Consider the following 16,116-nt stretch of genomic DNA (forward strand, 5'->3'; position numbering starts at 1 on the left):
GTCAGCTCCTACTCAAAGGTACCTATGCACAACCACAGAGACACTGCGGGTTCTGCAGCATCTTCACGACTGAATGTTGGAGCCCATCGTTCTAGCTATCTGGTCATCTGCTTCAGCAAGAGTAATGACCTCAGTAATGGTCTCTCCTGGTAACATGTCCAAGTAAGGAAGATGAAGTCTCTCTAGCCTCCATTCGATAAGGAACACTCTGGCTGTACTTCTTCCAAGTCATATTTCTTTGTTCTTCTGTCAGTCCAATATTCTTCAGTAATACTGCAATACAAATATATCAATTCTCCAATCTTCCTTATTCAATGTCCAACTTACACATGCATATAAAGTGACTGTAAAACACCACAGCTGGGGTCAGGCCCACCTAAGTCCTCAAAGTAACATCCTTGCTTTTCAGCACTTTAAAAAGGTCTTGAGTAAATTTACTTAATGCAACTTGTCTTTTGATCTCTTGACTGATGCTTTCATGAGCATTGATTGTTGAGCCAAGCAAGATAAAAGAATCTTTGACAACTTTAGTCTTTTTTCTGTTTACCAAGATGTTACTATTGGCCTAATTGTGAGGATTTGGGTTTTCTTTACATTGAGTTGGAATCCTTACTGAAGGTTGTAATACTTGATCTTCAACATCAAGGTTGTCATCGGCATATCAAGCGTTGTTTATAAGCCTTCCTCCAATCCTGATGCCATTCTTCCCCGTGTAGTCCCCGGTTTCTCTCACTATTTGCTCAGCATACAGACTGATTAAGAATGATGAGAGGACACATCCTTGACACACACCTTTCTTGATTTCAAACCACAAAGTATTCTCTTGTTCTGTTCCCACAACTGCATTTGGACTCGGTTCGGCACACGCACAATTGACTCCCTCAATATTACAATTTGAGGCTTGAGTGTCGACTTCAGTTCTTGCAGCTTAAGATATGCTGAAGATGTTCTAACTTTATAACTGCAAATCTTTTATTAAGATGTCCTTTTGCTTCTTCTATACAGCTCTTGTACAGCTTCATTCCTTCCATTTACTTTAGTGACTCTAGAATCTATGGTAAAGATGTTCTGACATCTGACATCCACTTTGAGCTTTTTCCCTTTTTAATGACTTTTTTAAAAGTCCTAGATGTCATCTCACAACTCAGCAGGTCTTCTGTTTGTAGTATTTAATATATCCTATCTTAAGATGTTCTCAAAAGTCAGTTGGGATATTCTCTTGTTATTTTGGCACTCTTGGACTTGTTTTAATTTTCAACTTCAACATGAGCAATTGATAGCCTGTTGCACAATAAGCCCCTGGTCTTATTTTACTAATATTTAGTTTCTCGATTGTCTTTTCCTGAAAATACACCAAATTTTTGATTCGTGTACAGTCCACCTGGCAAAGTCAACGTGTATAGACACAATTTATATTGCTGAAAAGTGTATTTGAATGAAGTCAGTGATTTTATAAATTTCTGTGATCTCCAGCTTTGTTTCTACCCCTAAGGTCACATATTCCAACTATGGTCCCAGCCCTTCCTCTCTTTGCAACTTTCTCCATTCAATCAGCAATTAACAGTGTATCTTCAGCTCCTGTTTGATCAGTTTCAGACTGAAGAAGTTGGTAGAATTCACTAGCTTTAGTAGTTGGTGTATAAATTTGAATCATACCTGTACTAACTGGACTCAATTGTAAGCAAACATATTATCGCATCACAGCACCGCAAGCTATTATCTTGAAATGTTCATTTTGAAGTTGAATGCAATGCTATTCCTCTAGGATTTGTCATTCCCAGCATAGTAAGTCTTTAAAATGACCAATAACAGTCCATTTTAGCTCACTAATGTCTACAGTATCAATTTTCATGTGCTTCATTTCATTTTTCACAACTTTCAATTTTTCTAGATTCATACTTTGTACATTCCACTTTCTGATTATTAATGAATTTCTCCTTTTGAGTTGTGCCCCATCAGCAGATAAAAGCATTCAAAGGCTTATTAATCCATCACAACATTATGGCCAACTCAACTTTGAGCAGGCAGCTCTTCCCCAGTGCTATTTTGAGTGGTTTACAACGTGAAGGGTTCATCTTCCAGCATTACATCTGACAGTCTTCCACTCTTACTCATAAGGTTTTCCGTGGCTGATCCCTCAGAAGTAGATAGCTTTTCCTTTTCTGTAGTCGTTTTTATTCTTGAAGCTCTGCTGCATCCTGTTTGCTTTGGGTGATCCTGCGGGGTTTCAAAATAGAGATGACATAACCGCTGGCATCACACTAATATGCAAGCCACTGAAGTACTACAAGCAGACAGACAAATGGTAGGTGGTGGTTGTTAGGTGTCATCAAATCAGGTGACACCTGGTATGATGTGTAACAGGAGGGAACACTGCCCAGTCCTGCACCACCCTCACAATTGTTGGCAGTCCTTGTGGTAATCCATTTTGTTGAGGGTTTTCTTATAAGTTGATGGTTTGTCCCAAGGTCTGGTCCCCAAAACATTTCCAAAGTACGAAAGACAAAGTCTCACTACATTCTCTTCTAAGGAGCATTCTCACTGTACTAGTAAGTTAGATTTGTTTGTTTTCTAGCAGTTCATGGTATTTTCGATATTCTTTACTAGAACCTTAATTCAAATATATCAATTCTTCGTCAATCTTTATTCATTGTCCAGCTTTCAAATGTATGAGGCAAGTAAAAATACCATGGCTACATTTAGAATCAATTTATGGCTCAAAGCGACATCTTTGCACTTTAACACTTTTAAACAGTGGTTCTCAACCTTCCTAACACTGCGATCTTTGATACAGGTCCTCATGTTGTGGTGGCCCCCAACCATAAAATTATTTTCGTTGCTACTTCATCACTGTAAGTTTCCTACTATTATGAATTGTCATGTAAATATCTGATATGAAGGATATATTTTCATTGTTACAAATTGAAAATAATTAAAGCACAGTGATTATTCACAAAAACACTATGTCAATGTATATCGTGAAATATTTACTTCTAATAACAAATAAATGAAATTTTGTCTTGAAGCATGATGTAGCATGGGTAACTGTCTTCACGCCAGGAACTCGTATGTGCGCATTATCTACATGTGGGTGGACCCGCCTGGAGATGGATAGAGCGATGTCAAGTTTCCTAAGACCATTGAAAAACTGTGTTTTCCAATGGTCTTAAAAGTGACCCTTCACATGAAAGCAGTTATGAGAATGCGATTTATAGCAATCAAAATACATGAAAAAGAGGAGAAAACCAAAATCAACACCTTAACCCAGCATCTGCAACTGAAACAAGAGAAACAATATAGACTGTGATAGGAGTTCTATAAGCCCCCAATAAAATGATTTTTTTTTTAAAGTGACCCTTGTAGAAAGAGGGGCCAGACTTCAACCCAGCGCTCCAAGATGTGAATGCAACATGCCGGCATGGAGTGGCAAACCAGTGGAGAGGTCTGAAAGGCAGGCCCCAATCCCAACTATGTGGACACCTGCCCCTCCCCACCCAGAATAATTTATTTCAGAGGACAGGACTGAATCTGCAGCTCCAGGAAAGGGACATGGCTGATCAGAGCACACAGGAACAACTGAAAGGGTATGGAGAGAGTGGAGCACATCTTAGCCCATCTTCCCACTCAGAGCAGCCAATCCACAGTGAAGATCACATGGCTGGCCCACTATGAGACAAGACATCCCTCACTGAACCATAGCCCTACAGGGGACAACAGTGGAGACACAATGTGTAAATCCTGCCCGATCTGATCTACCACACTGAGTCAAAACACTAAGGGCGTACAACAAAACAGCAAGGGGAGCAGAGCAACAAAGTCCCAAGCGAATACCAAAAATAGACTTTGGGGTCAGGGCTTGGCACCCCAACAGACTCAACTGGAAAACACTCCTAAAGGCCAACAAACAGTCCTTGAACTACAAACTTTTATTTCTTGTTGTGTTTTGTTTCATTTTTATCATTGGCTTGTTGTTGTTTTGTTTTCTTTTGTTGCTTGGTTTTGCTCTGTCTTGTTTCTGTGCATGCTATTATCTCCGCAGGTCTGTTTAAATAAAATAGGCTGGATGAACAATCTGGAGGAGAAAAAAACAGGATGGACAGTTCCGGGGAGACATGGGAGAGGGGGAGTTGGGGGGGAAAGGTACTGGTGTTAACAAACCCAGGTACAAAGGAGCAACAAGTGATCCAAATCGGTGGTGAGGAGGGTGTAGGAGGCCTGGTAGGGCGTGACCAAGGGTAACGTAACCGAGAGGAATTACTGAAACCCTAATGAAGGCCAAACATGATAGTGGGACAAGAGGAAAATAAAAGGAAATAGAGGAAAGAGCTAGGAGGTAAATGGCATTTATAGAGATCTAAATAAAGGCTTGTACATATATATGTAAATATATTTATATATGAGGATGTGGAAATAGTTCTGTGTGCATATATGTATGGATTTAGTATTAAGGTGCAGATGGACATTGGGCCTCCAGTCAAGTAATCCGTCAATGCAAGAATGTTTTGTTCTATATAAACTGGTATTCCACGAAGCTCACCTTCCTGACACAATCGCTGAAGACAAAGCGGGTGCATAAGCAAATGTGATGAAGAAAGCTGATGGTGCCTAGCTATCAAAAGATGTAACATCTGGGGTCTTAAAGGCTTGAAGGTAAACAAGTGGCCATCTAGCTCAGAAGCAACAAAGCCACATGGAAGAATCATACCAGCCTGCGTGATCATGAGGTGCTGAAAGGATCAGTTATCAGGCATCAAAGAACAAAAAATCATTATCATTGGCTGCACATCTCCCTGAAACAATAGCTGAAGACAAATGGGTGCATAAGCAAATGTGGCAAAGAAAGCTGATTGTGCCCGGCTACCAAAAGATATAGCCTCTGGGGTCTTAAAGTAAACAAGCGGCCATCTAGCTCAGAAGCAACAAAGCCCACATGGAAGAAGCACACCAGCCTGTGCGATCACAAGGTGTCAAAGGGATCAGTTATCAGGCATCATCATAAAAAAAATTAAAAATCACATCATTGTGAATGAGAGGGAGTGGGGACTGGGGACCCAAAGTCCATCTGTAGGCAACGATGAAACATACAACTTTCCTCTAGTTCCTAAATGCTTCCTCCCCCCACTCCAACCCCCACTATCATGATCCGAATTCTACCTTGCAAGTCTGGCTAGACCAGAGGATGTACACTGGTACAGATAGGAACTGGAAACACAGGGAATCCAGGGCGGATGATCCCTTCAAGACCAGTTGTGTGAGTGGCGATACCGGGAAGGTGGGCTGGAAAGGGGGAACCGATTACAAGGATCTACATATAACCTCCTCTCTGGGGGACGGACAACAGAAAGGAGACGTTGGACAGTGCAAGATATGACAAAATAATAATTTATAAATTATCTACAGTTCATGAGGGAGAGGGGAGCGGGGAAGGAAGGGAAAAACGAGGAGCTGATGCCAAGGGCTATGTGAAGCACAAATGTTTTGAGAATGATGAGAGCAATGAAAGTACAAAAGTGCTTTCCACAACTGATGTATGTATGTATGGATTGTGATGAGTTGTATGAGTCCCTAATAAAATGATTGAAAATATAAAAAGTGACCCCTGTGAAAGGGTCATTCAACCCCCAAAGGGGTCATGGCCCACAAATTGAGAATTGCTGCTTTTAAATGATCTTCTATAGCATAATATTTAACTGTTTCAAGAAAAGTTGCCTGGACAAATAGTACCAACCAACAAAACATAAGTCTATTAAGGGAATTCACAATCCAATACCTACTACAGATGGAGGGGAGGAAAGAAACCTCTGAAAATGTTTTTACAGTACAGAAAAAAGGAAAAGAGCGAAGCGTGTGATGTTTAAATGTGATTAAAAAAAATAAAACTGACACATGTCCTAATATCCCTTACCAGAAAATCCAAAGTTCAATAACATCTGGATAGCATTTTAGAGTTTACCCTTAAGACACAGAACTTAGCTGACACTATGAATCGCATTTTACAAAGTATATAAATGAAATGTATGGAAAGGGGTAGTCTATATTCAAACCTAGGTTTTCCAATTCTAAAATCTGTTCTTTTCATCACACCATATTCCCTTTAAATTCGATAGACCTTACATTATAAAAACACCAGTAACTATATTAAGTTCTATATAAAAACTATTAGACTAAATCAAAGCAATTAGAACTAGCTAATGCATAAGACTAAGCAGTACAAAAAATATGTGATTCACTGCTCAAATTAATTTAGAACACTTGTGGTTAGCAAAGACTAAGTGAGACTCAAAAGCACATGAAAATAACCTATTTTAGAGTTCAGACTTCATTAGCTTTAGTTAAGTGTTGAACTTAATTGTTCATGAGCATAGGTGTGAGCCACCAGACTTCAAATTAAATAACCACTTACCATATATACTCATGTATAAGCCAAGTTTTCAGCATTTTTAATGCAGTTTTTGTGGTAAAATTAGGTGCCTGGCTGATATTCGGGTTGGCTTATACTCGAGTATATACATCAATCAACCATACCATATATTTTCTAAAGTTGCCTCAAATGGTCTTTTAATGAATTTATTCATCTAATCCACTTAAAGAATATATTATACTGGGCTAAGCATTTATCCCAAGGAGTTCTGGTGTAGTAGTGTGTGCTTCAGGTTGCTAACCACAATGTCAGCTGTTCAAATCCACTAGTCACACTGCAGGAGAAGATGAGTTTCTGCTCATAAGGATGTACAGCCTCTAAAACCCAAAGGGAGCAAGCTCTACTCTGTCCTATAGGATGGCTGAGAGTCAAACTTCACTTGCCAGCACTGAGTTTGGTATATTTTGGGAGGCATTTATTTATCCCTATCATACCACATGAATTCTGAAGTGGTAGAGTCACTACAAAGATTACCCACCATTGTTAATGTGAATACTAATGTTCTATGAATTCTGTGCTTTTATTTTTAGACTCATGAAAACACCCCCTAAATTAGTAACTTAATGAAAAACAGATAGGTAAGCATTAAAATGAAAAACACTGACTAGGGTCATCAAAATAAAGGAATGCCTCACAGTCTAAAACTCAAACTATTTCAGGATACCAGATTTAAAGTTAAGCTCCACTACCTTCAGATTCCAGAGAATTTTTCCTATCTGCTTTCAATTTTCTAAATCAAGCATTGTTCATTTGAGGCACAAGCTCAGGGATGTGAGGCACTAATGATATTATGCATAAGGCTAGTATGATATGTAGACAAAGGGAGAAGGTCCTTAGGGGTCATCAAATGCTCCAAGAGTTAAGAAGTACTATCCTGAATTAAGTTACCGTAAAATATCTACATAGCCAGAATGAAAAGGAAAAGTTCACTCATTATACAATAAACAAGTTCATATTGTTCTTGGAAAACCTCAATTATACATTTCATTCTATTCCATTTGTAAAAAAGTTCAGTGTGAGATACAGCTTGCATAAAATGTCCTGTGGAAAGACCCTAGTCTAATGTTTGGCACATGACTTGGGAACTCATAAAAAATGGTGCATGAGTTTCAAACTACTAGAGGGCAACTAGAGCCCTGGTGGCATAGTGGTTACGTGTTGGGCTGCAATCCAAAAGGTCAGCAGTTTGAAACCACCAGCCACTCCACAGGAGAAAGACGGGGTTTTCTACTCCCAAAAAGTTACAATCTTGGAAACCCATGGAGGCAGTTCTATCCAGTCCTATAGGGTCGCTATGACATGGCATCGACTTGATGGCAGTGAGCTTAGGTTTTGGAGACGGCAACTAGTTCTTATTATTAAACTGCAATGTTTTCAGAGTGTGCGGTCCATCCACCCCCCCTCCTTCCCACAACAAAAGAACACACATGCAACACTGTTGGAATAAAGAATTCACAAACATCCAACAGAGTAAACTTTAACTGGGATGCACCAGGATCATCTACCACAAACCTTGGATTTAGTAAAGCAAGGAGTTCTAGCCAACTGAACAGACTAGTCACAAAAGTACCAAGGGGATCTTCATGTCCTACTCTCCCTGCTTCCCTCCCACGCATCCTGGTGGTCTTTAATCACATGTTTAAGTCAGCCAATAGAAGCCCGTTCTCTTGTTTTCAGAGACTGGGAAGTATTATTTTCCAAATTACTATTCGAAATACTGTTTCACCAATTCCAAATACCGTTTCACCATTATCCTGTTAAAATCTGAAACATTCAAAGAGTGGTTCCACGGGAAAACTAGACCTTAGGTTCTCTTCCAGACATCTACTCCCTAGGTTCTACTAAAATTATTAACAAAGCAATCTCATACAACAGTGTTTCTCACAGCAAACCAAGTGCCTATAGACAGGTGAATGGATGAACACACAATGGAACACAGCACACAAATAATGAATCCATGAAACATTTCACAACATAGACGAACCAGAGCATATTGGTATAAGATCACTATAATAATAAAAAGCCTAGAGAAGGTGAACACGAAGAAATATTCTTTAATGGTTACCAGGAACGGCACAAGGGTGAAAAAAATCACTAATTAAGACTTAGACAAGCATTAACTTGGGTGAAAGAATAGGTAATGTACAACAAGGAGGGTAGGGGTTGCCAGCATAAAAGGACCAAAGGCAAAGACAGACTAGGAGGCACACCAGAGTTAAAGGCAACAAATGCAAATATTATTTAGTTGTGTATCAGAAAACACTCTTACTTGATATCTAGGTCTCATAATTCACTACCACAACCACGCAGAACAGACAATATTCATGATTAAAGGATTTATTATAGAAATTAACACGTTATAACACAAGTGAAAAATGCTTTGGATACCTATGTTCAGTCAGGACACTTATAAAGTTCTTTCAAGACTGTTAATAAAAACCAAAGAGCATGCTATTCCACTGGAAGCCTCAACCAGAAGGCATTTGTCTTAAGTTCCAAGGGTCAGTGAACACAGCTCCCCCAATTAAGTGCCCTGAGGCACCCCACTCCATTAACTTCAACCTGAAGGTTCTCCACTCTTAGTGGGTCAGCAAGCCCAGCTCCCCCAATTAAGTGTCTAGCAGTACCCCAATTCCACAAGTCAGAGTTCTGCTCAAAAGCACTCAACTACTTGCTCTATAGGCTGGGAAATACACCACTCTGTTCCATCCTCTGGCTCCTGGTTCTGTTACTGTTCCTCTGCCACTCCGTGGATGTCACAGCTATCTTCTGATCCAATGAGGTTCACTGTGCAGGAATTTCAGGGATTAGAGAATACACTCTACCCCTGGCTCTTGTTGATAGTGAGACAGATCCCCCTCCTGCTTCTGAGAGGACTCAGTTTATACCCAGCAGGATAGCAATCACAATAAATTCCATTAACAGTCATTCCCAAGTGAATCCTATGAGAGTCTTCCCACAACTTCTCAGTGAGTTAGGCTTTTTCGCTAAAAGAGCCACATTACATTATCCACTGACCCTGCACTATCATATACAGAATCCCGCATTAACAGTAATAGCAAACCATAATCTATTAGTGGATACATAGGTAGACATGAACGCTGAACAGGCATAGGAAGGTGAACAGGACTACACCATCAGCATATATAATACGCTATTTCCACTTAGGTAGTTGTGATGTGCTGCAAACACAGCCATGTCTATAGTGGAGCACAAAGGAGGCAAGGTTATGAAAATGTAAAGCCATAACCAAACGCCTCATAATTAGTCATTGGGCTTTGGACACAATTGTCTCAGGAGACATCTAGGTCAATCAGCATAACATAGTTCATAAAGGCAATATTCTCACGAAGTAGTGACTGAGATCTCCTTGTTCAGAGAAATGAAGAGTAAAGAAAAGTACACACTATCCTGAGACCAGAACTAGAGATGGTTCCAGGCTCCCACTAAAGACCACTCAAATCAGTGATCACAATAGAAGGTCATAGATGGAATAGGACAAAAATGTGGAACAAAATTCAAAATCACAAAAGATTAATTACATTAATGGTCTGAGACTGATAAAACACCTGAGCACTTAGACCCCTCAAACCTGAAGCCCTGTCCAACAAAGACTTCCTGTAATCTGAACAGTAACGCTCTCAAGAACATACCTCTCAGACCAAAAGGGGAAGCACCTACTCAAAACATAAAAGTTTAGAAAGTAGAAAAGGGCAAGAAAGATGGACCAATGGAAAAGAGGAACCCAGGAAGGAAGTGGAAAAAATGCTGTTGACAGGATTGCAACCAACTAGTATGTCATGAAAATAAATGTGTGAATGGTTGAACCTTCAAAACATGCTATCTGATTCTGAGTCAATTCCAAGTCAAAGTGACCCTACAGCAAAGCTTCTAAAACTGTTGGTCACAGTCCCATATGGGGGTATGGGGTCACATAACTGAATGTGGGAGCCACAAAAGAATTGGCAACAACAAAAGGTTTTTTGAACATGAAATGACCAAAATTTAATTCAAAATCAAAACACAGTGAATCTGAGGTGTTTCTGGAAGCACCTGCCTGTGCTGCAAGTGTCTCAGGCAAAAAGGGACGGTGAGTGGAAAGTTTAAAAAGTCCTATCCTAGTAGGACAGCGGCTCTCAACCTGGCGGGGGGGGGGGGGGGAGGGGGGACATGGGACGGGGACGCGGTCAAAAAACCCTTTCACAGGGGTCTCCCGATTCATAACAGTAGCAAAATGACAGTGATGAAGTAGCAACAAAAATAATGTTATGGTCGGGGTGGGGTCACCACAACGTGAGAAACTGTATGAAAGGGTGGCAGCATTGGGAAGGTGGAGAAGCTCTGCTCAAGGGCAATGCAGAACTGGTTTCTGGGACTCTAAAGCTTCAAACATCAACAACCTCATCTTTCTCCCTCCGTGACACTATTGAGCTGGGACTGGCTCCATGTTTAACCCAATGTGCCACTAGGGTTCCTTAAACTCAGCCACAATAGTCAAATAGTCTGGCCACTCCCCCCTCCCATAAAGAAAGGAGGGGGAAAAAAACCCTGGGCATTTTGCCTACATCTCTTATTAAAACTTTGTCCAAAGTTCAGACAAAGTGGTAAAGCTGATAAACCACACCATCTAAAACATCTCATACACTGACACTCAAAACCCATTTTTAATTATTTTCCACCTTAAGACATTCAAAGCTGATTCTTCAGCAGACCATAAAAGTCTCAATGTTAAGTTTAACCTTAAACATCTCCATATATTAAGAAAACAAGAGTAGAAGGAGCAAAAGGAATCTACTCTTTACTATCAAGTTGAAAGTTAAATATCATAATTGACAATAAAGAAGCTATCTCATACACACAGTCCAGGTAGAAACGCCATACACACTAAAACCTTAAGATTTGCTGGAATAGGCAAAAAAAACAGCCTGCCGCAACCCTTATTTTAACTTAAGTTTTTAAAAGGCTAAATGAAATTTTTAAATGAAAAACTCGTTATTTTCAAATGTACTAAAAGATCATCCCTTCAAACAAAACTTTTTATGTGAAGATTCTATGGAGCTACTAGTAATCTAAATTACCCAAAAAACCACAGATGTTGATTCTCTAGAAGTCATATTCTAAATAGTCAAAGTATGATTTTTCTTTTGGAATTTTCTGCATATTTCAAGCCACCACCACCACTATAAAAGTCATTGACAACCCAAAGGGCAATTTTTAGTTGGTTCCTGTTTTTCTGATTAAAAACTCTAATAAAGTATATGAAAGATAATAGTGATTACTTAATGAAATCATAATGTCAGAGTTATAAGTGATAAACCTGATTTTATTTTCAAATCCTTGAGAATAAGTTTAATAAGAAGCATGGGGCAGGGCGGGGGGGGGGGGGGGGGGAGCAGCAGCATAGGGCTGACAAAGCAGCTTCTTTGAATCTACCATGGATAGGAGAGCAAAGTTGAAAGAATGATTAAATCTTGAGATTCAAATGGGAGAAGAGAAAAACGAAACTAGGCAACTGCTTTAACATTTTTCCTACAGTTTGTCCAAATATGCTACTATAGCTCTCCCTACTATAGCACACTGATGTATTCATGATAGGTGTACACGCTTTATAACATTAAAGAGCCAAGACTCATTATGATTATCTCAGCACTGAAAAAATACTGTGATGAGTTTAGAAGTTAGTGGATTATAAAAAAGCTTCTGGTATGAGAATAATGTTAAGTATTTCTTATCCAGTGTGCTGAAATAATCACTGCCTGCTTCACCCTCCCACCCCACTAAGAAAATAAAAATCTTTCTTCAGATTTCCTGAGGGGGAAAAAAAGCTCTGATCTTTTTTCCATCTACTTTCTACCATTCAGATTACACTTCCAATTATGTTTTTAGTTTGTAGCTCAAATTTACAAGTCAGTCATTATACTTAACTTCTACTGTAAAAAAATAATCCTGGGTGGTCATTTCCCTCAAATCAGCCAGACAGGATGGGAAGGTGCTGAAGGGGTAGTTTAAAATGACTGATATAATCCTTTCTCCCCAAGCCAAAAGCTTACAACCTAAATGACCATAAAGTAAAAGCATTCAATTATAAAGATATCAACAGGTAGTTTTATGTCAACCAACATACTAATTTTTATTCCTTCTAAATAACCAAACTTTTTTTGTTCAAGAACCCATCTTTCATTACTAAATAAGTAGCATTCATACGGCATAAAAGGAGTAATATAAAATGATTTTTAAAAAATGAAGCATATCTTTGGTTGTTAAAACTCTTAAGAATTTGCTTTCTCAATCATTTTACAACAGCAAGAAACTGATTAGAAACTAGCAAGTCAGACTTTAAAAATCAGTTGCCAGCAGCCTTTATACGCTCCCCTAATTGAGTATCCATAACCTCCACTCACCGCAAGTAATGTTCACTAGCACTTTTCCAAAGGTTTTCTGTAATTCCTAGAGTATCTTATTAGGAACAATCTAGAATATAAAAACAACCTGGCTAATGGAGAATACTCAAATGCAAAAAAAAAAGTAAAATACAAACTACATTTTGGTTTGATTCTGTTAACATTAATAATTTAGAGTCCTATAAAGAATGTTCTGACAAGGTATTTACTACATACTGTCCATATAATCTAGGACATGAAGAAATTTACAACTATAGAAACAAAATATATTGACAGAAAAGAGTAAACAAAGGTGTGAGAAGAACTTAGAATTCAACAAGCCACCATTAATATTTTAAAGACTTTTCTTCCAGTTTTCTCCAGTATATTCTATAAATAGGATAGTAAATGATTTCCCTCTTGTAATACGAAGTTTTCATCATGTTATTGAAAATTCCACAAAAAATTTAACAGTACAATAGTCCATTCTTTAAAAATAAGCCCTTGCCATTTATTAGCCATTCCGCTTCTTCCTTTTCCCCTTAGAAAATGCCCACTCTCTTCTGCTTCCCATTTCCTCAGGAGACGTCCCTTTGTATGAAGGATACACTTCTTACTGCTTCCAAGTTGTGAACCAAGCCACCCACCCTCCTACGACATCTTGCAGAACGGCTCCATGGCACCTAGCTGAACTTGCCGTAATACTGATGTTTGCCAGATAGGTAGTCTATCTTCTATATCCCATTATGAACTTCTTAATAGTAAGGACTAAGCACTACTCTAGTGCCTTACAAGATGAGGTCTATGTACCACCTAGAGAGTAGTACTCTTAGAGTTTGAACTTCACATTCAAGTATCCTGACAGGAATGACAGGAATGATTCCCATTATACTATTTTACAAAAAGAAACCCATTAAGAGGCTAAATAACTTGTCAAGGTTCTCCTCAACAAATAGTTCTATCAATAGTATTCCATGCTTGTAGCAAACAGTAGAACCCCCTGAAATTCAAGAGTAAATCTCGACAAAATGGCAAACCCAGATTCTCTACTGTTGCCAAGAAACCTACTAAATTAAGGACTAAAAAGTTCGACTCTGCTAATCCAATTTTGTCCTTGGAGCCCCTAATGAAGAATATGCTTCAGCAGAGGAAATAGGTCACTCTAATACACTATTTTCAACTTTATTTTTTCTCAACTTCTTAAAGTATATAAAAATCTAATAAAACACAACGGCTTCTGTTAAGTACGGAAAAAAAGGGGAACATTTCCGCATAAACCAGAGTATTACAAAACTTCCAAGTCAGAAAGCATTTTGCAAGATCATGTGACACACACATGACAGTCAGCTAAACTGATGGGTGGTGGACCTTTTCGGGGAAAATGAGAAGCAAAGAAACCAAACGTTGGGGGGCAAATACTGACTTTTGCTTTAAGAAACATCTCCCCACTCCTCCTAAAAACTTCCGAGACTAGAGAGGGCTATGAATTCAATCTGCTGGGATGGTTTAACTTACATATATGGGGAGGGGGGTGTAAAGAATACTGCAGAACGACTTTTTCTTTTTCCTTTTTTTAAGGGACGCTGAGGAAGCACCCGACAAAATCTCCCCAAGAAAGTGAACACCCAACCAGTTCCCAGGAAAGGAGCCAGGTGTGTCACATCTGCTATGGTGACTTGTTGAGTAAGCAAGGAAAAAAATTCATTAACTTTTCATGACACGTCATGGAACCTCATTCCCTCTCTGCAAGCGCTTATTCAAGCAGGTAACACAAAACCGACGGATCTATCCTAGGTCCCATTCGTGTCTCTTTCAAGCCGCCAGCGAAGGCCTCCTTTACTCGGAGGAGATCAGGAGGACGGCGCTGGGTTTTTTTCGTTTCGTTTTTCCTTCGACCTACAGAAGACAGAAATGACTTCAACGTCCTCTGTGGAAAAGGAAAACGAAGAGGGAGAAAACCTTCCCAAATGGCCCAGGTTTTTAAGAAAGCAAGGATCCCGGCGAGTTCTCAAAGAACTCCCCTCAGAGAACTCGGGACGGAAACCCTGACATCGCTTCTCCCCGTCTCCCCCAATCCCACGCAGTCCTGAAAAGCATCCATGTTACCTGCAACCTGGCGGGGAGGGCGCGAGACGAGGCAGCGAACGGGCTCAGGATTGACCAGGAAAGCCGGTTCTCACCCGGGCGCTCCTGACAGCGTCGCCGACCAGGCGCAGGGGCTCTCAGCGGCCCCCGGGAGACCGATCCCTCACCCCACCCCTCGCCTTAAAAATAAGTCCTTCCAAAGTCACTCCCTCCCGGGAGGGCTCCCCCTTCTCACCGCCCCACCACTCAACTCCCAGGGCCCCGGCCCCCCTCAGCTGACTCTCCCGGCCCCTTCCTCCGCAGCGGCCCCGCGCTCGGCCTTCACCCCGACCCCGTCCGGGCTCCCTCAGGCCCGCCCCCTCCCCCCCGGCCGCCCCTCAGCCCTCAGACAATGGAGCCCGTCTCCCGGCCTGCCGGTCTCTCCAGCCCCTCACCCCGGGCGGTGCTCCCACCCTCCCCGCCTAGCCCCCTTTGAGCTTCCCCCTGCGGGGCCAAGGACCCAGGCGACCGGAGCTCCCTTGCACTCACTATTCGGGATTCATGCTGGACATGTCACTGCAGCTGCCGCCGCCGCCACCGCCGCCCTTGCTGCCGCAGCCGCCGCCCTGACTCTCCGCGCCACAGGTAATCAAAGGGCAGGAATGAGATAGGCTGTTCCAGGAGAGCAAACGTCTTCCCTGACTAAGTCCCCCTGGAACACAATCAGCAGCCGCCGCCACTCAGCGATCGCTTCCACCCAAAATGGCCGCCGGCGAACCAGGAAATAGGGAAGTCTTAGACCGGGGGGCCTTTACACAGCCCAGAGGGCGGCCGCACCGCCTGGCATGCCGGGAAAGAGAGTCACGAACTGCCGCTGTGGGCGCCGAGAACTCACAGTGCGGCGCAGCCAGGACTCAACTTCCCGCCAAGCCTTGCGCCTGTGGCACATGCGCACTTGGAGGGCTGTGGCCCGCCCCATTTCCCCACTCTCTCACCCCCCCACCCGACCGCTCCTCCCAGGTCCCGCCCCACTGACTCGCTGGCTAGGACTTCGCTCGGACTCCCCCTAGCGGATTGGCTAAGGCCGAGCGGCCCTGGTGATGTCATCAGTGAGACGTGGCAGCTGGGCGAGTCAGCGCCCCACGGGAGCGTGGGGCGCGGGGGAGGGGGGAAGGGCGGGGCAGAGCGCAGCGCCGGGGGCCGGCCGGGGACGGGACCCGAGAGCGGGGAGGGCTCAGGCCGCGGGACTGC

The 16,116-nt window shown here is 41.6% G+C and overlaps 1 protein-coding gene across 1 annotated transcript in view; it reads right to left on the reverse strand.

Moving 5' to 3' along the window:
- The window catches only part of RAB1A (RAB1A, member RAS oncogene family), a 34,840-nt gene extending 19,200 nt beyond the window's left edge, over positions 1–15,640 (reverse strand). The window contains exon 1 of the mRNA XM_075535624.1: positions 15,415–15,640. Within this exon, the coding sequence (XP_075391739.1) occupies positions 15,415–15,437 (23 nt within the window). The 5' untranslated portion in view covers positions 15,438–15,640. The remainder of the gene's footprint in view (positions 1–15,414) is intronic.
- Positions 15,641–16,116: the final 476 nt, after the last annotated feature.

This window comes from Tenrec ecaudatus, chromosome 17, assembly GCF_050624435.1.
Source record: "Tenrec ecaudatus isolate mTenEca1 chromosome 17, mTenEca1.hap1, whole genome shotgun sequence".
NCBI lineage: Eukaryota > Metazoa > Chordata > Mammalia > Afrosoricida > Tenrecidae > Tenrec > Tenrec ecaudatus.